The 23,715-nt window shown below is 37.8% G+C and overlaps 1 protein-coding gene across 2 annotated transcripts in view; it reads right to left on the reverse strand.

The window, feature by feature from the left end:
• Nucleotides 1–23,715, reverse strand: part of osbpl11 (oxysterol binding protein-like 11) — an 83,115-nt gene that overhangs the window by 35,379 nt on the left and 24,021 nt on the right. Inside the window, exons 2-8 of one of the 2 annotated variants that reach the window (XM_043693971.2) lie at nt 18,002–18,070; nt 14,714–14,889; nt 9,999–10,078; nt 9,424–9,606; nt 7,837–8,041; nt 2,024–2,169; nt 1,117–1,260 (exon numbers count right to left, since the gene is read on the reverse strand). In XM_043693971.2, coding sequence (XP_043549906.2) covers nt 1,117–1,260; nt 2,024–2,169; nt 7,837–8,041; nt 9,424–9,606; nt 9,999–10,078; nt 14,714–14,889; nt 18,002–18,070 — 1,003 coding nt within the window. The remainder of the gene's footprint in view (nt 1–1,116; nt 1,261–2,023; nt 2,170–7,836; nt 8,042–9,423; nt 9,607–9,998; nt 10,079–14,713; nt 14,890–18,001; nt 18,071–23,715) is intronic. The other variant, XM_043693973.2, reaches the window with a different exon arrangement.

Below are 23,715 nucleotides of genomic sequence, written 5' to 3' on the forward strand. Positions count from 1 at the left end.
GCAGCAGGTCAGGCAGCATCAAAGGAACAGGAGAATCGACGTTTCGGGCATAAGCCCTTCTACAGGAATTAATTGGCTCAGGACAAAGCATCCATTCTCATCTGTAAAAAAAAAACACCCCATTTTAAGAGTACAGCTGGCCAGTCTGCTTAGCCAATAGTGCTGTAATCCAACAGTGCCAGGTACTAGAAGTGGCCACTGCTGGGACTGCAGGCAATCCCTTACGGAAAGGAGCTAATGGAGACTGGTGATAAAAGGTAATCAGCGCAATATCCAGCTATGCAAACACAGGTCTGATAAAGGTAACATCAAATGGCAACAAGTTTAAATTTAATTACATAGTCAATTGGCTGAAAGATCTAAAGTAGACTTCACATAACTTGGTGCTTAGCATGGGGTGTTCCAGTGATTTTGATACTTATAATAAACAAAACTCAAATTGCAGAACTGTTCCTCAATCAAAATATGAGGGGCTTAGTAAAACAAAACTCAACAACTTTCTAATACATCAATGATCCAACAAAAGCCCTGTGAATGAGAACAAACTGCAAAAGGTACACAATGCTGCTCTTTCCTTTTGAAAACTGGCTTTCATGTTTGAGTTGGTAACAAGGGAAAGAAAGCCTTCTTACCTTTTACAGTATTTTTTTAAATGCAACACTGAACAAATTTGGTTTCCTAATAAAGGCTTGGATGAAAACTAAAATTTCTGAAACTAGCATTAATAGAATTTTTCCTCCAAATTGAGAAACTAAATTGAAAGAAAAGAGAAAACAATATAAGAGAAGAAACAGTGATTAAGTAATAGATAGCAAGGACAAATTTAAAAACCTGAAGCTTATGGGAGGAAGGAAAAAGGTGGGGGAGGCAAGGAGTTCCACAGTTTGATGTACTGTAAAACAACAAGTTAGTGCAAAAGACAATGTACAAACATTGATTTAAATACAAGGAAGTTGGGAGATGCAAGACTATCACATTTGAAAAGGAGAAGGAACAAGACAGGACAGTTACAGTACAGTAGCATTTAGTGGGATGCAACAACAAAAGAAGCTTTCACAACAGGATGTGGCTCAAGAAGATCAAATAGAAAAACTGCTGATGCCTGAGAATACAGACCTTAGAAAAATTGCAATGAAGTACCAGAGGACAAGTTACAGCTTTCTTATTGCCTAATGCATTCTCTTGTAACCCTGGCTCAGCAAGTTTCAACTGGTCACTCCACTTCTCCTCAAAATGATGAAAAAGTATACAAGGGCATTTCTGTAAGGAGAGATTGGATTTCAAAATGGATAAAATTTAATTGTGGTTTCAATTCACATACAAAAATCCCATTTAATTATATAAAGGGTGAGGATGAAAACAGCAATAAATAGTGTGCTAGGCCAAACTTCACAATAATATTAAAATAAGACATGAATGATTCAAAAAAGCTTAAGTGATTTGGAGTTTTTGATACGTGCACTCTTCTTAAGTTACTTCACAGTATAAAATTCTTATACTGTTTCTTGTGAGGGGAGTTCAATGTTTTTAAATGTAAGCTGACAGAAAGCAGTGCTTCCATTCTACAACTTGCAAATAGTCACTTTGTTTTAAATTTTAAATTTTGAAAGCCATCACATAATTAAAGCAAAAAGATTTTCCACATTATAACAGAACTGAGATCTATCTGGCTGAGTCCAAGATCAATAGTCTTGCTACTTTTAAAATCTTTACTAAACTCATTCTAGTACATTTTCCAAGATAAATGGTGCAGTTCTTCATCCAGAGAGCAAAAAAGAGTAGGGATTCTTTCAGGCAAACCACACCCAACCATTCTAAGATAAGAATGTATTCAAAACATGATCAAAATTTAAACTACTGACCCAATCGTAAGATACAAGCATTGATATACTTGAACCACCAACATCACTTTCTCACATTTACTGCTTACGTTTTTCAGTGGTTCACAGCTCTCAACTTGATACAAGAGATTTTGAAATGTTATAGCATAGATCCAGAATAATTACTTTCTGAATTACCTTACCCGTGTTGATTGGCAGGGTTCAGAAACAGGCTGTATTCCACTAGCTGCTTTTGTCTGATCTTTCTCAATCGATGACTGTCGTGCCTTTCCATTCTTAAGATGGTCCAATAGTGGCAATTTAGGTTCCAACCACTCAATTGTTGCCCCTGAAACATATGGCAGTTCAGCTTCAAACTTTTTCATAATCACAACTGGCAGAAGATTACTGCCATTGAAACTAGTTGCATTTCTTAGTAACAAATGAAATGGTCAGAAGAAAAACCTATGACTGAAGCCTGAGGGAACGCCTACTGTCGTCACTAAAGGTATCAGGATTCCGACTGGTGCATTCTTATTAATCTACGTCTCTCAAAGCTACTGAAATATGATAGGGGCAAGCAGATCTCGAAAATCATTTGAGACTGGAAAGTACAGAAGTGATACTCAAAACCCTTTAAAAATCAGACTAAGAAACAAATAGAAATGTGATGTAATTCAAGCTAAAACAATTTAACATACAGAATTCAAAAATTAAAAATAAAGGGACAAGTAAGGAGTCATAGTAAAATGTCCTTTTACAGTATATTGTTGATTAATAATTAATATTTTTCTGTCATTGTTAGAAGTTGAGCTTTGCACTGGCAGAACAGTCCAGTTAATGTTTCATGGATCTCAGGTTGCTGCACCTCTTATCAGAGTAGTCTTGTTTCCTAATAAATTATTTAACATTCATCAGTTTCAAAGACAAAGCAAAATTACAATGATTCAAAATGTTTCCAGGCTAGGTCAACACATAACTAATCTGTACCTCATTTCAGAACTTCTGAATTGCTTTCAAAAGCATGGTCAGTAATGTCTTTAGATTCTCTCCTCTGTTGGTTTCAAGAGAATTCATAAATGAGCAACATCTCTTCCTGTGACACTTGAGCATCAAGTAAAATTGTGGAGATGAGGAACATTCTTTCCAATTTTCTACATGGAAAAGTTCTTCTTTGCCTGCCTTAATTAACAAAGTACGGGCTAAAAGAGGATGAAGACTGTTTTAGCTTTGTGCTCGGAGAACAACCCCAGTTTTTTCCAATCACTCTCTGAACTGATGGATATACTGAAGATTCCCAGAAGATATTTGATAGAGTCCTACCATGAAACGTTGGGAATCAGTTTAGCTCAGTTGGCTGGATGGTCAGTTTGCAAAGTAATGTGATACCAACAGCATGGATTCAATTCCCATCACCAGTCTGAGGTTACTATGACGTATTCTCCTTCTCAACCTCTTCCTTCACCCGAGGTCTGGTGGCTCTCAGGTTAAATCACCACCAGTTGCTTATCTCTAAAGAGAGAAGACCCTGTGGTCTGGTAAGACAATGGTGACACAAAAACAACCACCATCAAACATTATGATGGAAAATAAAGACTCAATTTAGGGAGATAGTATATGGCATGGATAGAAGACTGGCTGGCTAACTGGAAGCAAACAGTAGATATAAAGATTTTTTTTTTTTTAAGATTAGCAAGATGTAACGTATTGTGCCACAAGGATCGATGAGATCGCAACTGTTTACAATTTACATAAATGACTTGGATGAAGGGATGAAAGGTTTGATAATGTCAAAGATCAACAAGAAAGTAACTTGTGAAGAGGACATAAGGAACCTACAGGAAGATATAGATAGGTTAAGTAAGTAGGCAAAGTTGTAGCAAATACAAGTGCAATGGGGGAAATATGAATTTGCCCTTTTTGGGAGGAATCACTATCTAAAATGAGAGATTGTGGAGATGTGAAGTATACAGAATTATCGGTGTACATGAATTGTAGATACAGCAAGTAATTCAGCAAATTAATTGAATGTTATAATTTATTGCAAAGGGAATTAAATATGCTTCAATTTCAAAGGGCAGGTGAGGCAGCATTTTAAGTTCTGTGCACAGTACTAGTCACCGACACGTTGAAGGTAATTCAGAGAATTTATCATTTTAAGACCTGAAATGAGAGGGTTGCCTTCTAAGTAAATGTTGGACTAGCCAGGCTTGAATCCGCTGAAATTTAGAAGAGTAAGAGGCTACTCAACTGAAGCACAAGATGCCAAAATGTCTTGATAGAATAAATGTGGAGAGCATGTTTCAGTTTACAGGAGAATCTATAACTACACTTACTGTATAAAAATCAGAGGTAGCACATTTTAAAGAGAGATAAAACAGTTTTTTTTCCTCAAAGAAGACTGAGCATTTTCAGAACTGTCTTCCTGAAAAGGTAGCGGAAATAGTCATTGAATATTTTAAGACAGAGATGGATGGTGGTGAAATGTTATCATGGGTCAACAGGAATGGGAATTTGAGGTTACAATCATATTAAGCAAGATCTTGGTAAAAGCCACAGCAGGCCCGAGGGGCTGAATGGCCTCCACCTGTTACTAATGGGGTATGCTCATATGTATGTAGCAACTAAACACTGCAACAGTTTGCACCTGATCAAAAAACAGCAGGATGTATTTGCACATGCCTAATTGAACATTGAGTTTTCCATAGAAATGTCGAGTATATGTCTAATAATGTCAGGAGAATGTCAATGGTACTTACATGGACTTCAGAAGACATTTAATAAACTTCCTAAGAGGAGATATCTGGCTAAAGCACAAAGCAAATTCATGACTTGGTTAAGGAATTAACTGAACAACAGGAAACAGAAAGCAGTGATAATGGGCAGGTGCTCTAATTGGTTGAATAATAATAGTGTTCTATAGGGATCCATGTTATAATCTCAACTATTCAGCGTATTTAATAATAACTTAGATGATGGGATTGAAATCCACACATCCAAGTTTGTTGATACCACAGTTAGTTGACCTTGTAATTAAGTAGTGGAGGTTAAGAGAGGTATTAATGGACATCAACGAATGAGCAAAACAATGGTAAATTATTTCAATGTTGGCAAATGCAAGGTCATCTACTCTATGCCTTTAAAATACCGAGGAGGATACCTTTAAATGGTGAGGCATTATAAATAGTAGATATCCAAAGTAATTCAGGAAGCCATGATTTTAGAACATTAAAATGCCGTGTACAGTAACAAGAAATAAATCAGAAGGCAAATAGAATGGTCACTTTATATAAAGGATAAAAATAAAAGGAAACAGAAGCTGTGCCTCAGCTATACAAAGCAGTGGTTTTACTACACCTGGAGTACGGAGTAGTTACGGGTGCCATGTCTGGAGTTATTGACCACAGAGGGAACATAACAGACTTACCAGAACGCCATCTGCATTCCAAAGGTTGAAATACAAGGACAGAATTACACTATTTACAATTGTATTCTTTGGAAATTAAAAGGTAAAAGAAAGGTTTGATTAAGGTTTGAGAAATTAAGTCAACAGAGGCCTGTTAGGAGTAAAATTAGTAAACACTGCTCCACAGAAAGAATCTTTGGAGTTCGGGACTATCCTGCGCAAACAGCAATTTGGACTGGATCATTTTGAGTCTGAGACTGATAAATATTTTTGGTTAATAAGAATCTCAAGAGAGACAAGTGGATACATGAGTTAGTTATGGATCAACCATGAAAACATTGCACGACACAACAGGTTTGATAAGCTAAAGGTCTACCTTTGTTCCAATATCTTTCTGAAGCCTCTTTCCACCTGCCATTGCTTACATCATCTGGAATGTTCATATAATCAGCAAACCTTGACATTATGCCCTGTACATCAAGTTCAGACCATTAACATAAATGGGAAGAACAATGGTCTTAATATTAACCTGAGAAGTACCAAAGCATACTCCACTCCGGTCTGAAAAATAACCAACCATTTACCATCACTGTGCTTTCAGTCCTTTATCTAATTTTATATTTGTGCTGCCACTGTCCCTTCAATTCCACGAGCTTTAAATTTGCTCTATTAACTGATACTTTTAGAACTACATTTACACACCATCCACTGTCCTATTTCATTGGTTTCTTTTGAATTAAATCATATTTCCCAAACAAACATAACTCGCTGTGGCACTCTCACCTCCATGTCTGAAGGTTGTCAGTTTGAGTTCCATTACAGGATTTGAACGTAACGATCTAGACTGTCAATTCATTGGATTGATACACTTTTAGAGGTACCTTCTTCTGGATGAAAAGCTTATGTTAACAGAGGATCCCTCAGGTAGAACAAAAAGGCCCAACTATATTCTTTCAAAGTAGACTGGAGTGTTATCCCTGCTTTATGGCCAATCCCTCAATCAACAATACAAAGATAGATAATCTGGCCCTCATTGCACTGCTATTTGCAGAAATTGCTGAACAAAACTGAATGCAAGGTTTTCTACATTGGAACAATTACCACACTTCAAAAAGGTACTTCATTGATTGTAAAGCACATGATGAAAGGCCTATATAAATGCAAGTTTTTATTTTTCTCCCTTTCGGGCTGATTTTCACTTTTCTAATTGTCAGCCATTTTGTCCTGCATTTTTCTCTCAAAGTTTACAATCCATTGAGCCACCTGTAGTTGTGAAGTTTCTCCTTTTTTTATTAAAATGGGGTAAAATATTTGCATTTCTACAGTACTCCTACATCTCATCGACATCCAAAAAAAGGGGAATGCAATCATTGCGGCAGAGCCTTGTACTTTTCACTCTTACATCCCTCCCTTGGATGCATTTGGACAAGGGACTTTACTACTTTGAAACCTGCAACCTTCTAAGCACCTCCTCTTTATCTGTTTATTATATCCAATAATGCTACTGACTTATTCTTTACTGTTACATTCACAACGTTTGGAGATGCCAGAGTTGGATTGGAGTGTACAAAGTTAAAGATCACACAACACCAGGTTATAGTCCAACAGGTTTATTTGGAAGCAGTAGCTTTTGGAGCGCTGCTAGTGCTTCCAAATAAACCTGCTGGACTATTAACCTGGTGTTGTGTGATTTTTAACTTAATTCACAACTTTGCATCTGTCTTCACAAAAAGAAGAAAATACACATTTAGTATTGCATGTAACTGTCTCCACAGGCACATCACCTTTTTGATCTTTAATTAGCCAATTATTTCTACTACATACTTGGAAATAAAATTTAAAAGGTTTTCCTAGTGTCAGCCACTACTATGTCTTCTTTTAGCCTTTATTTCTTTGCTTAGATCTTCACTGCATAGAGTAAATGCCTTTACATTATCAACTACACTATGAAACATCTAAAAACCAGTTAGTTAATCTGCTAATTTAATCATTGGTCAAAGGATAAATTTTGGGCAGAATACCGGAATTTCCCCCGCCAAGGAGAGACATAAATCCTTAACCTTATCTGAATACAAAAGGCAGGGACAGATTTTTCATTTGAAAGTGGACATTCTGTCAATGCTATATTGTAGTGTCATCTTAGATTATATGATCAAATTCAGGTTTAAACCTACAAACCACTGGACTCAAGAAATGAGAAATGTTACCACCTGAACTGGGTTCATTTCCAAAAGGGAATAGGAATGGTCACAACCAATGCTGCAAATTATATAGTTTCAAGGGTTGGCCACTGTTATACTGTGAACTTGGAACCTAAAAGCAGAGATCTGTACAAATGTAACCATGCCAACAAATAGTGACTACCAGTGACTTTATCACTCTTTTCTCCCCCCCACCAGCCATTAACTTTGTGAAAACATCAGTAAAAAAGTTAATACTACAAATGTTGGAAATCTAAAACAAAAAACAGAAAGCGTTGCCAAACTGCTATGTTTCCAGCATCTATGCAAAGAGAACGGAGAATCACTTTTTCTCTGAATTTGCCAGATTGATTTCTAATATTTTCTGTTTTCATTCGATGAAAATAGTTCTAATCTTCAAATGACTAACCTGCAGCAAAGGAATTCCTCTGGTAGGCCGCCTGCTGGAGCTGGAGAATATGAAAGCAATCATTCAAACAGTTCATTGTTGCCATTGTAGTGGCTTTGAGCATAAGCAGGTCTTGGTCTAGTGCTGATATTTGTTCTCCAAAGGGAGGCAATCCTTCAATGGTTCGCACAAGATCCTTATGTTGTCCTTCAGCCTGGTTCATCATCTGCTCAAAGTAAAATGTTTATGAATTGTAAATGCTTCCTTTGTGTATTTTTGTTAAAAAGAATAAACAAACATTCTGTGTAATTACAGCAGTGTATTCACTCAAAAAACATTGAGAGCCAATTGGAACATTGGAAAATCAAAATTTATGACAATACAGATTCAGTGCCATTTATTTCTTCAAAAAGGTATCTTGACATAAACTCAAAATATTCTCAAAACATAAAAGCACTTCACAATATGCTAAGTATACACAGAGCACAAAGTCTCTACTTTTTACTGCTATCCCTCAGGTAGCCCTCCTAAAGTGTTCCGAAAAATGGTGTAGTAAAGAAAAATCATTCTCCTTTTAAAAAAATAATAATACAAATGGACTTGGTTCCAAACCTGCAGTTGTGAATCTAACTGGCCAAAAGAACTCTCTTGCACACTAATAACTTAAGAGCTGTCAATTACTTACTAGCTCTTTCAGCTTACCTTCTGCTGGTCATCTCGCTCGAGTTGCTGCTTCGTTTCCTATTTGCCCCATTCACCACTTCCCTCCCAATTCTGTCACTTGCCCATGCATGAGGGATCAGAAGAAAAGCTGTGTAAAGGAAGCAGCTACCAAAGGAATGAAATGGACTGCATGTGGGGGGATTCTGGAAGGGAGCTGGTGAGCAGGAGAGGATACAACCAGAGGGCCAGATGTGGAATACTACAGAACAATCAAGGCCATCAAAAACAAATGGTCCAACGTGACTATTTCACTCTGGAATGCCAAGGAAAATATTGCTCAGTGCAACACAGTGCTGTGTTGTTCCTCACAAAATCAAACTATGTTTGTAGCATAGTGGATGGCCATTTAGCCTAACTTGTTCAAAAGAAATCTTTAATTAACTTCTCTGATATGTTATTATACACTTGAGGCAGATGGGACTTGAACTCAGACCTTCTAGCCCAGAAGCAGGAACACTGTTTCTATTGGGACAATTGGGATGACATCAGATCACTAAGGGGCTGTTGCTGCGCACACTCAGTTGACGTATAAATCACTCTCCTCAACACTGCGAAATTCATACATCCGAAATATTTTCTCCACACATGACCCGCTCAGAATTTCCAGCATTCAGTTTAAATTTTGCTCAGTATTAAATAAATCAAAACTCAGACATTTATTTCTTGAATTACATAACAAGTCTCATACTTCTGCCTCACTCCAACTTTTCAAGACATAATAATTCATCAGTGCAACATTAGGGAACTCAAGTGGTTGGAAAATTGAGAAGGCTGTGCTCATTTATCTGGCTCCCTTATGCTGAAAAAAAGCCTTAAAATATGAAGAGTAAGATTTTTTAAACAAAATAAAATACAACCAATTCAGAGCAAACACATAACACCAACCTCACGAACATCCACCAAATGATCTGGTTGCAGGGCATGGGATCTCTTTGACAGCCCCAGTCCCTTGTGATGGGTTACACCAAAGAAAGCAGCAGCACTCTGACTTGCTCTTCTCTGTACACCTGGAGAACTGTTTCCCGGAGAAGCCAGGGAAAAACTTCGAGATTTCAAAGGGGGATTATTCTACAGATTGGGATTGAAATAAGACACGTACATTCATGTTTAGGTTTGGTATAGTGGCTAATATCATGCTTAAAAAAATATACTTGGGGAAGAAAAGGTTACTAAAATATAAAGTATTATTTCTCTGTTGCATAAGAAATTAGGCACTGAGCAATGAAAAAAAAACTTAAAGCCCTACTGTAATTGCAAAGTTATGAACTGAAATTTACTGCTTTGTCACATTATAGTTTCCAAGTAATGTTAGAATGGTTTTAAGTTATGCAATTAGTATTATTGTAAATGTGCTGAACTTATTTCAGTAAAAATAAGATGAATATACTGTTTCTCATACATGTTAATTAGTATAGAATATGCAGAACAATAAAACGGAGTACAACACAACTGCATCTCACCTTCCCAATAGCTTCTGTATGGTGTTGAGTACATATCTGAAGTCTGCTAACCCAATGTTGACGTTCCTTTGCATCAGTAGCTAGAAAATAAATTTAGGTTTACATGAGCAGAGGAAGCAAAACTAAATCATTCCCTCAAAACAATTTCCAGGTACCTGCAAAACTAATCCATAAATCATGACAATTACAAAAGAGCATTAAAATGGAAACCTGCGAACTATCCATGAAACTAAATGAGGGAATGCAATCACAAAACCGTGCTCAAGATCGGAAGAAAACTCAAATTCTCAGGATGTTTGAAAATAATTCACAACTAATTACTTAAGTGAAAAAGGTAAAGTTGTCATAGTCCTAACAGACCACTGGGCTGCTCTCTCATTAAAGAGATGGTGGCTTAACCTAAGGGTCACCACACGTCAGGTGAGGGGAGTGATTGAGAATAAGAATAATCTCAGGTAGTGCAGGAATTGAACCCATGCTATTGTTATCACTTCACATCATAATCTAGCCAACTGAGCTAACCTCTAAGATCAGACACTGGTATCATGAAAGCAAATATGGCAGCAAATATGTACAGTAAGACCTCAGGCTGCAAGTGAGATAAATGACCAATTTTTATTCTGGTGGCAATGGCTAGAGATACATTGTCTAAGAACTACAGTCACTCTCCTTCCTTTTTTAAACAGTGCTTTTTATGCTCAATACAGCAGGTAAATAACAACTGGCATTTTATAGAAGATTTGTAGCTCAGGTTGGTGGTTTGCTCGCTGAGCTTGAGAGTTTGTTTTCAGATATTTCATCACCTTGCCAGATAAACATGATTAGTGAGCCTTCGGTGAAGCATTGTCCCTCTGTCCCATTTGCGACTTGGTGTCTTTGTTTGTTGTGGTGGGCGGTATCATTTCCGGTTCTATTTCTGAGGGGATAATAAATAGGGTCCAAATCTATACGTTTTTTAATGGAATTCTGATTGGAATGCCAGGCCTCTACGAATTCCTGTGCATGTCTTTGTTTGCCCTGTCCCATGTTGAATACACTGCCCCTCTTCGCCTGTGTATATGGATACTAGTGACAGTTGGTCATGTATTTTGGTGGCTAGTTGGTGCTCATGTATGTTGGTGGCTAGTTTCCTGCCGGCTTGTCCGATATATTGTTTGCTGCAGTCCTTGCAGGGTAGTTTGTACATTACGTTTGTTCTGTTCGCTGTAGTTACAGTGTCCTTTATATTCCTCAGTAATTGTTTCAGTGTGGTAGTAGGTTCTTGGGCTACCATGATGTCTCAGGGCTGGAGTAGTCTGGTGGTCGTCTCCGAAATGTCTTTGATGTATGGTAAGGTGACTAGAGTCTCTGGGCGTGTTGTGCATTCCTGTTTGGGTCTGTTGTGCAGGAATTGGCAGACTGCACAAATCAGGTAAGCGTTGTCCCTGAATACGTTGTATATGGGTTTCGCCTCGCTCAGGGTGCTACAGTGTGTTGTGGCTCATTTAAATAGTGCCCTGGTGCAGCTCTGTTTATAGGTGTTGGGATGGTTGCTTCTGTCGTTGAATAGCTGGTCAGTGTGTGTGTGTGGCTTTCCTGTAAACGCTAGGGCATCCTGGGACAAGCCAAACGAAGATACGTGCAGGAATTCCTAGAGGTCTGACATTCAAACTGGAACTCCATTATCAAGCATACAAATTTCAACTCTATTTCCCAATCTCTCAGAAACAGAACTGAAAATGATACCACCCACCACATTAGACCAAGATACAATTAAGTAGGGGGACAGCATACCAGCGCTTCAGAGGCTCATTAATGATGATGTTACCTAGCATGGTTACAAAATAAGTGAAAACAAACCCACCAGCTCAGCAAACAGACAACCCAAATAACTGGGTTTGACTTGGCGTTACATTAAAGCCTCAGCCTGAATTGTACTTTAAATACATGGAATGGAGCTTGAGCCAACTGTGATGATATGTATGCTATAACCTGAGGCAAATGAAAACAACAAAAGTTGAATAGAAATTACACAACAAAGGCAGCAAACATATAATATAGATAAATGTGAAGTCACACAAATGTGAAACACATGCAGGTCAAAACATGTATTACATAATTAACACATGAAATTGAATTAACATGGCAACTATGAAAGGGACCCGTGAACTTTATCAAACAAAAAAAATAAGAAATACTCAGCAGGTGAGGCAGCATTTGTGGAGAAAACAATATTTTTGGCCATTGACTTTTCAAAGTTGGAAAACATTACAGATGTGGAGAATAAAAAAAAGAATTACAGGCAGGTCAGTGGGAACATGGGAGGCAGGAATGATTAATAGAAAAGCAGGAATGATTAATAGAAAAGCAGAAAGAAAGTATGGGAATAGTGGTTACCAACTTAAACTGTTAAATTTAATGTTCAGACCAGATAGTTGTGAAATGTATGATCAAACAATCAACAGTTCTGGCCCAAAAGCTTCACTGGAACAGTATCAGAGTCCGAGGTCAAAATGGATGGAGAATTACAATAGCAAGCAAGATATTTAATGAACATGAAATGCATAAACTTCGCTTGCAAATCCTTCAGTTTAGAAGGTTCCATTGTGACTTAAGGTCATTCAAGTTGATAAAGGAATTCAATATTGTTGAAACAGAAACTACTTCTCCCAGAACAAAAGAACTAAACCAGAACAAGGGCTCTTAAATGAATCGGAAGCAATTTGACAGTGAAACCAGGAAGCTTCATTGCACACAAAAAAGGTAGTAGAGTTCTGGAACAGAATTTATTCTCTTTATAAAGGCCAACGACGCTGGTCAATTGAGATTTCACGAAATAGACAAATAGAATTTTATAAGGTAAGTCATAAAAGAATATAGACCACAGTCAGATAAATTATAATCAAGTATCATTCTGCCATGATCTACCTGAATGGCAAATTCCTATTCCCACTTTTAATAAAGTGACTGTTTCAACATATAACAAAATCAAATCAGTAGGCAAGAGTACAAATGCAGTAAACTGCAGCATATATGTCAACCAGATATGCAAGATGTCAATTTTCAGGTCTCAAAGGACATGTTTTTGCCTGTACTCAGTATATAAATTGATTCAGATTTATAGCTGCAACATACTATACTCGTGTTCAGAGGCAATCTTAATTTTCATGTTCAAATGCACGTCTTGCTCACTCCATCCTATAACTCATTGCAACAGATCAAGCTGGTGATAAACTGTCGTCTTGTAAAAATGTGCAGGAGCTTAAGATATGCCTACTCTTTGTACTGGATGCTGCTGACAATTTAAAATGGCAGCCACCCATACCAATGGTTCATGTTTATGCTCGACACAAGTTGATGCCCCATAATCACAGAACTGTTATGGTGCAAAAGGCATTTAATTTGGCAACATCTCTCTGAATGAACATTATGATAGTGTCATTTTCTTTTAACCCTAAACATTGCTTATACTGAAAGTCATTTAATGCTTCAATTGGACCTGCCTCCACCACACTTGCAGGCAGTAGATTCATTCTCACTACTCACTGTGTGAAAACGTTTTCTCGCAATTCATTTCCTTCTTTTGCAAATTATTTTAAGTCTGTGTCTTCTCATTCCTTTTATGAATGGGAATAAGTTTTCTATATACTGTACTCTGTTTAAGGTGCCCATGATTTTGAGAACTTTTCTTCAAAAATAATAGATTGGAGAAGTTGAGATTATCTTTACAACTGAAGTTGCCCATCCCTGGAAAGGCGCTTGTAGATCTCTCTTGCTCTCGTTCCAACATGTTCACAGCCTGTCTGAACTATGATGACAAAACCTGGATATAATACTCGTGGAGTTCTAACCAATATCCTATACAAGTTCAGCATAACCCCCTTGTTTGCGTTCTATGCCCCTAATAATAAAGGCCTTCCCTTTTGGAATCAAAGATAAACTTGACAGCTGATATTTAACTCTGGATTAGTGGCGCTGGAAGAGCACAGCAGTTCAGGCAGCATCCGAGGAGCAGTAAAATCGACGTTTGGGGCAAAAGCCCTTCATCAGGAATACACAAGCTGATATTTAACTTGACTTAACAATTAACCTATTTGCATTTCAAAATGTGTTGCTTTCTGTAAACATTTAATTTGTTTGGTATGAAGCAGGCAAGCTGCTTTCAACATAGGGGCCATTTTCATTTTGTGCGCAACATTTTAAAAACAATAATGTGAAGCTAGAAACACGGAGAAAAGAAACATGGGCAAAATAAATCCCATTCTCTCCTCTCCTAGTGCCAAACAACACTCAATATGGTCAGTTCTATAACATCATGGTTGTGTTCTTGTGCAACCCCATATTATAGAAAAACTGCACTTTAGAAACAGCTCTTAATATGTTAGCACTGTAATTAAGATATATCCAACACGTTTTAAAAATTTGCATTGTACAAACTGTCCCCAATTTGTCACTCGTGTTACAGTGGATTTGCGTTGACGAACATGTGGTATAACAGAACAACTTGTACTGTTGAACTTCAGTGTACAGCACCCAAAATTTCTATCATACCACAGGGTAATGGGTGCTGCGGACCCGAGCAGGTTGGGAGGCATAACCCAATCAAGGATGTTCACTGTTCTGCTTCATCTACAAAAAAAATTCATCCCATATACAATGACTGTAACAAGTTACAGTCTCAACAGCACAAAGCAATATATGTAAAAAAACGTGAAGCAACATCCTTAGTATTGTACCTCTTAGTTTATACTGTTCTCCAATAGCAGGATTAACTGTAAAGGTGTGAGAGTCTTCATCACTTGGTGAGATGACCGCTCCTGCCAGCTGCAAAGTGCCTCTTGGCTTTTGATTTCTGGATTGCTCGTTGACAAAATATTCTAGTAGTCCAGCTTCATTATTTAAAACAAAGAATCTGGTGGAGGAACAAAAAAGACAGTCACTAGATTGCTTACTAGTTAGGAAAATTACACAGTAATGAGAGGTAGAAAGGAACTTATGTTTATGCTGAAACTGGAGAAATATCAAAAACTGAAAAGTGATGAATTACTTTTATTTAATGCACAAGTTCATTTAACATGATTCCAAAAATAGGAAAATAAGCTTATAGCCAATGATTTTATTTAGATTAGATTAGATTAGATTACTTACAGTGTGGAAACAGGCCCTTCAGCCCAACAAGTCCACACCGACCCGCCGAAGCGCAACCCACCCATACCCCTACATTTACCCCTTTAACCTAACACTACGGGCAATTTAGCATGGCCAATTCACCTGACCCGCACATTTTTGGATTGTGGGAGGAAACCGGAGCACCCGGAGGAAACCCACGCAGACACGGGGAGAACGTGCAAACTCCACACAGTCAGTCGCCTGAGTCGGGAATTGAACCCGGGTCTCTGGCGCTGTGAGGCAGCAGTGCTAACCACTGTGCCACCGTGCCGCCCATAAGGTTGATAATGGAAGAGCTCTTCTTCACAAAATCTACCTTTTACATCAACTGAACCATCACATAGGTATGATACTGTAAACCTAATCCAAAAGTCAACTTTGAGAATGCCGATCTCTCAGATCTGCACCTATTATCAGCCTAAATAACATACTCAAATGTTGGAGGGGGCAATCAACTCCACCACGATACCAAAGAAAGGTAACATGATTGCAAAAAACTTATGGTCTTAAGAATTATGTTGTTGAACACACTAACCACGATTTGACTCAGTGGAGAAAGACTTTGAGGTCTCTATCCCTATAAGCATAAATATGAGGATTCCTATGGCACTGTGGTAGTGGGCTTAGCATCTGGGCCAGACCGGTTCAAACCCAACCTGCTCCAGTGGTATACCACAATATGTCTGAACAGGATGATTAAAAATGACCATATAAATATGCCCTAACAGCCAATTTCACCTGTAACATTGCTATCACATCAATCTATCAACTATTTAATCTGTTTCTTTGTTATCGCCATGTTTTTACACGTGTTCTAATGCTCCTCTGAATGATCTCCTATTTTCAATGCTCAAACTAGAGTTTGTTTTCTGTTGTCTGTGTTGAGGTGAAATTCAGGGAAAACACCTTTGGAATTTAAAATTTAGAACACACAATTCCAGAGTGGTTAGACGTTGTCATTCAAATCTGCCTTGTGGTAGGGGTTGGGCTCACCGCAAGGACCTAAGAAGTCACTCGGGACAATTCAGAGATCACTGAAAAATGGTTCCGGGAATAGAGTTTACAGAGAAAACTCAGGAGCAGCCGTCAGCTTGGTGAAATTAGCTTTTAGTGAAGAGCTAAGTTAAAATTGTGAATAAAGAGAGTACAGCTTTTGAAGTCCGAGTTCTGTCATCAAGAACGTGGATGACAGAAAATTCCTTGATTGAGAATTGAGATCAGATCAAAGGTGAAGAATTGTATTTTCTTGTGAAGTTTGTTGAGATGTGATAACCATGTATCATGTTAAAAATCACACAACACCAGGTTATAGTCTAACAGGTGCAACCACCTGATGAAGGAGCAGCACTCTGAAAGCTAGTGTTTCCAAATAAACCTGTTAGACTATAACCTGGTGTTGTGTGATTTTTAACTTTGTACACCCCAGTCCAACACCAGCACCTCCAAATTAATGTATCATTAAATTTAGGAGGAGATATGAGAATTCTGTGGGATCTGCCCTTCTTGCATTTGCTATGTGATGTGCTTTTGGGATGTTTGATCACTGTTTATTACTCATGCTTACAACATATTAATTGTTTGTTAAAATAAGTTGCGGATGTATTTTAAATTATATTAGTATTCTAACTTAAAATAGTGTTGGCGCTATGATTCCAGACCAAATCAATGTCCTATTCTGCTCCATGTCTGGCTCTCTAATTATTTCTATCCTTGGTGACCTCTATTGACTCCCATTCTTTCAACATATCGAAAATGTAAAATTCTCATCCATATTGAAATCACTTCATGTATTTTGTAAAAGTTTTTTTTAAAAAAAACCTCATCTTTGTAACCTTCTCCATCTCTAAAGCTCTTTTGAGTATTAGAAAACTAAGCCACATTTTAAAATAATAAAATGGTTACTGCACAGATGGACGTGCACAGACTTTCCACAAAAGCTGTTAATCTGGCCCCAACACCACCTCCATAATCTTCATTTTAACTTTAGATGTTTATCCAATTTACCATTGAAAGCAATAATTAATCCACATCCACCACCCAATGCAGTTCACTCCAGATGCCACCCCACTTGACTTTTTGAAAGTACTTTCTTGGCCAATATTTAAATAAGATGAAGTTGTTTTATAATTGTCTCAATTGACATACCCACAATTTGAAACAGCAGCTATTTTTATGACCAAAGCACAGATGCAATCTTCCAACAAATGCTTTAGTCTTACATTCATTGCGCAAATTGAGCCAGTTGATAAAAACAGATTTTACAGAGGTTCATAAAATCAAGAGGGGCACAGGTGAAGTGAATAGCCACGAACGTTTCCCCAGAGTAGGGAATTCCAAAACTAGAGGACATAGATTAAATGTGAGAGGGGAAAGATTTAAAACAGACCTAAGGGACAATTTTTTTTTTAAACACGGAAGGTCTACAAATGCATCGTGCTGCCAGAGGAAGTGATAGAAGCAGGCATAATTACAACATTTAAAATACATTTGGACATGTACACGAATAGAGGGATATGAACTAACCACAAACAAATGGGACTAATTCAGTTTAGGAAACCTGGTCAGCATGAACGAGTTGGACTGAAAGGTCTGTATTTCCATGCTGTATGACTTGAGGACAACTTTTTCCAAATTAAAAAGAAATATTTATATCAGAAGTCTGATTTATGCTAACACTGCAGAGATTAACTACTGCAAAGCTGTATCTTTAGTGTAAGCACAATTTTAATTAGGCTTCACGAATGAAACACAGGTAAAGCCAAAACTGCATTGCACCACCACAAATTTACACATTAAAGCAATCTAGGTTAATTGAAGAACTTAACTATTTCATAATATATGCTAAATGAACTCACCGATACTGCCAGCCTGTGACAAGATTTGTATATTTCATCAAATATCCATGTACATTCTCCATGTGATCACTGTAAGCCAGAAAAAAAGAGAGAGCGGTGATATGTGAATCTATATAACCAAAAGACCGAGTGCAACCTAAGATCACACATTTCACTTCAGTCACGCAAAATATCAAAGCATTGAGGCAACCATAATATTTTGCATTTCGAACACTAGAAAATTTTAAGAGCGATTAATCCTTGAAACTTGTGCTATTAAGGATCTGAACCCGAATACAGGCTGAGGTAACAAGTTGTTGTCAGGAACAACCGCTTAACTGATGCTCTTAACTTAAGTGGCAGTAAAATGGCTTCTCAATGCAAATAACATGACAAAATGGCTTCTAGGCTACAAATTGACAATTCTCCTATAGCTGCATTATTGACTAACCACACTCTGCTTCAATAGAGATTAGCAGACAATGCTCCTTTACAGCATAGAAATAACTAGACTAGATAAGACATTAGTGGGCGACTGACTGTGTGGAGTTTGCACGTTCTCCCCGTGTCTGCGTGGGTTTCCTCCGGGTGCTCCGGTTTCCTCCCACAGTCCAAAGATGTGCAGGGTCAGGTGAATTGGCCATGCTAAATTGCCCGTAGTGTTAGGTAAGGGGTAAATGTAGGGGTATGGGTGGGTTTCGCTTCGGCGGGTCGGTGTGGACTTGTTGGGCCGAAGGGCCTGTTTCCACACTGTAATGTAATCTAATCTAATCTAATCTAATTACTGGCCATCCTAACCGACCTTCAGATGCAGGTGCAAAGGCTCAGTTAGTGAGGTAAGGATGGCATGAGTGTTGGAAAATAAAATTGCTTCCCAGGAAATATCACTGGATAAAGTAACTGTCAAATAAAGCAATGTCATGTATTGATTGGTAATTGTCTGAATGTACTATGCGATCAAAGCCTGCACTCTTCTTTAAGCAAAGTATAAAAATGTCTTTGTTTTAAGCCATGTGCACACCTCCTCTGAGGAACACGAAAGTGTATAACCTCTGTTTCCAGATGCCCGACTACATGAAGAAATAAAGAATGAAGTCTTAAAGAAACCTGACTGATTGCGAGTGCTTATTGACCGCTCATGGAACACAGAGAGACCCCCTCCAACCGCCAAGGGTCTAGATCTTCACTGAGTTGCCATAGATTTTCAATAAGAACAAAGATCGGAGATTAGAAGGAGGCATACAACAGATCGGAAAATTGGGTGGGTGTTTTGGATAAAAAAGTAGAAAACAGAAATATACTTTAAGTTGAAATATTTATGGGCTTTCTTAGGCACTCCATTAAAGAAAGGTTACAAGTGCAATGAAAAAAAAACTGCAGTTTAAATCAAATGGCACCAAGATGAAATGAGACACTTGGGAGGAAAAAAAAGTGAAAAAAAAAGTGAAAAATAAAGACAGTCTAGTTGCTGTGATGTAAAGTTTGTAAGGATGAAAAGGACAATCAGTAAAACATTATTTCTTGAATCAGTAAGAGTCCATTAGTTTAAAGTTAGTGCTAGAAGCAAAAATGGTTAGAAGTTTTATTTCTCAAGTCATCAGAATAAGCTGAGAACTAATGGAATTTAGTTCAATCAACCTTGTGTCATACACAGATAGAAATTCATTGCTGCAAATAATAGTCTCCAACATGTGCTGAAAATTACATCATTAATTTCTGTAAGCACAATTGGCAGTACAGAGCAACCTCAATTATCTGAACACCTCGGGCGGGGAGTATTTTGTTCAAATAACTGAATGTTCAGATAATCGAATGCCTGATAATACAGTTTAGGCAAGCACTGGGACCTTGTGATCTTGTCTGAATAATCCAAAATGCAGATAATCAAATGCCGGATAACAGAGTTTAAAGTGAGGGGTGCAGATGCTCCTAATGAAGGGTTTTTGCCCGAAACGTTGACTCTCCTGCTCCTCGGATGCTGCCTGACCTGCTGTGCTTTTCCAACACTCTCCGATAACAGAGGCTCCTCTGTATACACTATTTCACTATTATTTCATTTCTCACCTATCCAAGTCCAGACATCTTAAGTCCCAAGGGTTGCCAACCAATTCCAAAGAAACACCAAGTATTGCTTTGGTATGGTTATTTAAATAATTAAATTGTCATGTTCAGATGGTAATTAAAATATTTTAGCTCTTCCAGATCTGAAATCACAAATTTTCAGGGTTAATGTATTCAGCTTGGTGAGGGCAACATATGCAATTTTGGCTTTTCCTAGGATGCTCAGTAGAGAGATGTCACAATCATCATACAGGGTTATAATCAGTGCACACAAAAATAACCTAAGCATCTTTGGGAAGGTCAAGTTCACCAACTCAAAGATTGTACTTGATGCCAAATTGCCAAGCCATAATATTTCTCCTGACTCAGCCACAATCTTGGGATGCTTAATGGTTGTACACCCAAAGACTTACGGTGAACTGACCACTGGACCACAATCACATTGTTTAAGTATAGGGAAATTGCAAAACTCTGCAGTACGCAGGCATCTGGTTCTCCTGATAAATGAATCAAAGTTAGTACATGCATACAACAAATGATTAGGAAGACAAATGAAGTGTAGTTATTTATTCCAAGGGGAATTGAATATAAAAGAGAGAAGTTTAGCTACAGTTGTACAGGACATTAGTGAGAACACATCTGGAATAATGTATTTAGTTTCAGTCCCATTATTTAGTAAACCATATAATTGCATTAGAAGTTTAGTGAAGGTCCATTTGACCAATTCCTGGGATGAAGGGATTGTCAAATGACAAAAGGTTGGGTCTGAATCCATTGGCATTTATAAGAAAGAAAAGTGATCTAATTGGAACATTGAAGGTCCTGAGGGAACTTGGCAGGGTGGATGGTGAAAGGATGTTCCCCTTCGTGAGCGACGCAAGGGACACAGGTTAAAAACTAAAGCATCTCCCATTTGAGATGGGGACAAGGAGCATTTTTTCCCCCCCACAGTTTGTTGTTAGTGTATGGAATTCTCTTCCCTCGAGAGCAATGGAAGCATTGCTATTAATTTTATTTTTTAAGGATGATTAAGACAGATTCATGACTGACAAAAAAGTCAAAGAGTTTGGAGGATACATAAGGAAGAGGCCAAAAAGCAGAGCAACAGAACATCAATCATTCAGAACTAAGAATGTTCTTGATTAAGCACAAATGGACGTTTAAACCGGAAACTAATTCACAAGATTAGCTATAGATTCAGATATAGACCAAGAAAGCGCATTTCACAGATAATTGCCAACCATCTTGGAAAAGTTGGGAAAAATTGAACACAAGGTGCCATATTATTCTCAGGAGTAATGCAAATCCAATATGCTTGTATACACCAAGGAAAGTATTGCATACATTCTTAGATAAAGTCAAGGAAGAAATAGAATATATGCTCAGCTAAAAAGTTTACATTTTACAATATCAAAGAGATGGTGTTCAGAAATGGTTACGTTCCAAACCCAAATGGTTCAAGAACCTGGGCACTCCTAATTTCAGTTGAACAGTGGAACATGTAAAGAACAGGTCAGAAAAAAAAAACTCTTCATCCATCTGGGTGTGAACCCTGACTTCTGGCAATTATCTCTGATTCAAGACTCGAGAAAGCTGATTACTTTTATTAAGCCTTATACATTATCGCATTAACCGGTTACACTTTGGAATTGCATCCACATGTGAGAGTTTCCAAAGGCCAACATCAAACACATTGGAAGACAATGATGGGATAATGTGCCACATGGATGACATGCTAATATATATAGCCATAAAAGAAGAACTTAACCAAAGAATTAGAACAGTTATGGAAGTGCTTCAGAATGCAGGCTTAACAGTGAATGCCAAGTGTGAGCTTGCACAAACAAGAAAAAGTTATTCAACACAAAATCCAGGCTACTAGAATCAGAATAGATGTCTTGAAAACTGGGGCCAAAGAACATCTGCCACTAAGAAACATCACCAAGGTTCCTGTGGATCAGAAACCAGCTGCGAAAGTTTACAAACTTTGCACAAGCAAATGAGCCTTTGATACAACTACTCCAGGAGAATCAACAATGGTGTTAGAATGAAACAGCATTTGACAAAATCAAAAAACTACTGAATTTAATCAGGATTCTTTAATGCTATTATCTGGATCTATTGTTCTTAATAGCAATTGATGCAATTTCAACAAGATTGTGGCAGTACTCTTTTAGGTGCAGAAAGGTGGAAAGCATAGCTCAGTTTACTGTGCTCCTAGATCACTCACCAAAATGGAACAAAAGTATGCCGCATACTAAGGAACGGCAGACTTTCCAGAGAGGGAATACAATGAAGGTTCTCCATACTATTTCCTGAGAGAGAGATTGATGACCGTGACATTATTCTCTCATGTTTAGAAAAAATTAGAGGTAATTTCATTCAAACAGAAAATTTTTACAGGGCTCAACAGGGCGAAGGCAGGAAGAATGCTTGCGATGAGTGGGACCGGGGTACCTGTCTAAAACCAGGAAACAATCTCAAAATAAGATCAACTGCACACCGATATTGCCATATGGCAGATCTTTGAGCAGTATAGACATATTATTGATGGCTTAAGAGCACAAGAACTAGGTTCTGGTGTAGGCAATTCAGCCCCTCAAGCCTACTTCGCCATTTAGTATGGTCATGATTGATCTCAATTGGGCATGACAAAGTGTCATACAAGCCTACAGCAGTCAGTCTGATGGCCAAGTATTTCACAGTCAATATAAGAGATGCAATGAACAGCCAAAGAAGGGAGAACCGTTATTACTACTATTTCAATTAAGACCAAGGAACTACTTGGGAATGGATTAATTAAGTTCAAAGGAAAGAGCTTCATTAATTCTCAGTAGACTACTAAACACAATTAATCGAGACAAATATCTATGCCAGTTCACTGCAAGCATACAAAACACTGAGATCAAACAGGACTAAAAACAGATGAAGGGATGTTCTGAAAAAAATATCATATACTGATATCATTGAACAAGTGGAACTATTTCTCAGAAAAGGCAGATCAATACAACTACCTCAGAGAGAAACACTCACTCAGTCTGTGGAAAGGAAGAATTCAAAGCATGTGACTCCTTAGAATGAGATTAGACTGATTAGTCACAGAATTCTGGAAGGAGACAGAAGTATTATAAAGGCTTAAGAAAAAAGCGTATTGTAAATAGAGTTTGAGGAAAACACCTTGAACTCAAGCAACAGACTACTGTTTGGTATACCCTATACACATGATAAAACAGTAGAAGTTATGTCACATCTGAACAAAATGGAGTAGTTCTAGGCACCACATCTAAGGAAGGAGTTACTAGTCTTGGGAACAGTGCAGATTAGATTTACCAAATTGATATGTAAGTTTGACAGGAAAATTACAAGGAGATGCAACATAGAGGAATGCTGCATTTCCTAGAATTTAGAAATTAAGGCATGAGTTGATCGAAGTTTGAGATATTAAGATGTACAGACAGCTTCTCTCTACCTGCCCCATTTCTATTGGTTGGAGAGGTCAATATTAATTCTATATTTTTTTCATAATCCTATCTTCTGAGACTATCCCAATTTTTAAAAAAAAAAAATCTCTAATGAACCTGCTCAGTGATGTTATTATACAACTCTGGGGCAGGCAGGACTTGAACCGAGGTCTCCTGACTCAGTGTTAGGGACATTGCTATTGGGCCACAAGA

The sequence above is a fragment of the Chiloscyllium plagiosum genome, unplaced genomic scaffold (assembly GCF_037043375.1).
Source record: "Chiloscyllium plagiosum isolate Xiang-an unplaced genomic scaffold, Cpla_swu_hap1 HiC_scaffold_7, whole genome shotgun sequence".
In the NCBI taxonomy this organism is placed as follows: Eukaryota; Metazoa; Chordata; class Chondrichthyes; order Orectolobiformes; family Hemiscylliidae; genus Chiloscyllium; species Chiloscyllium plagiosum.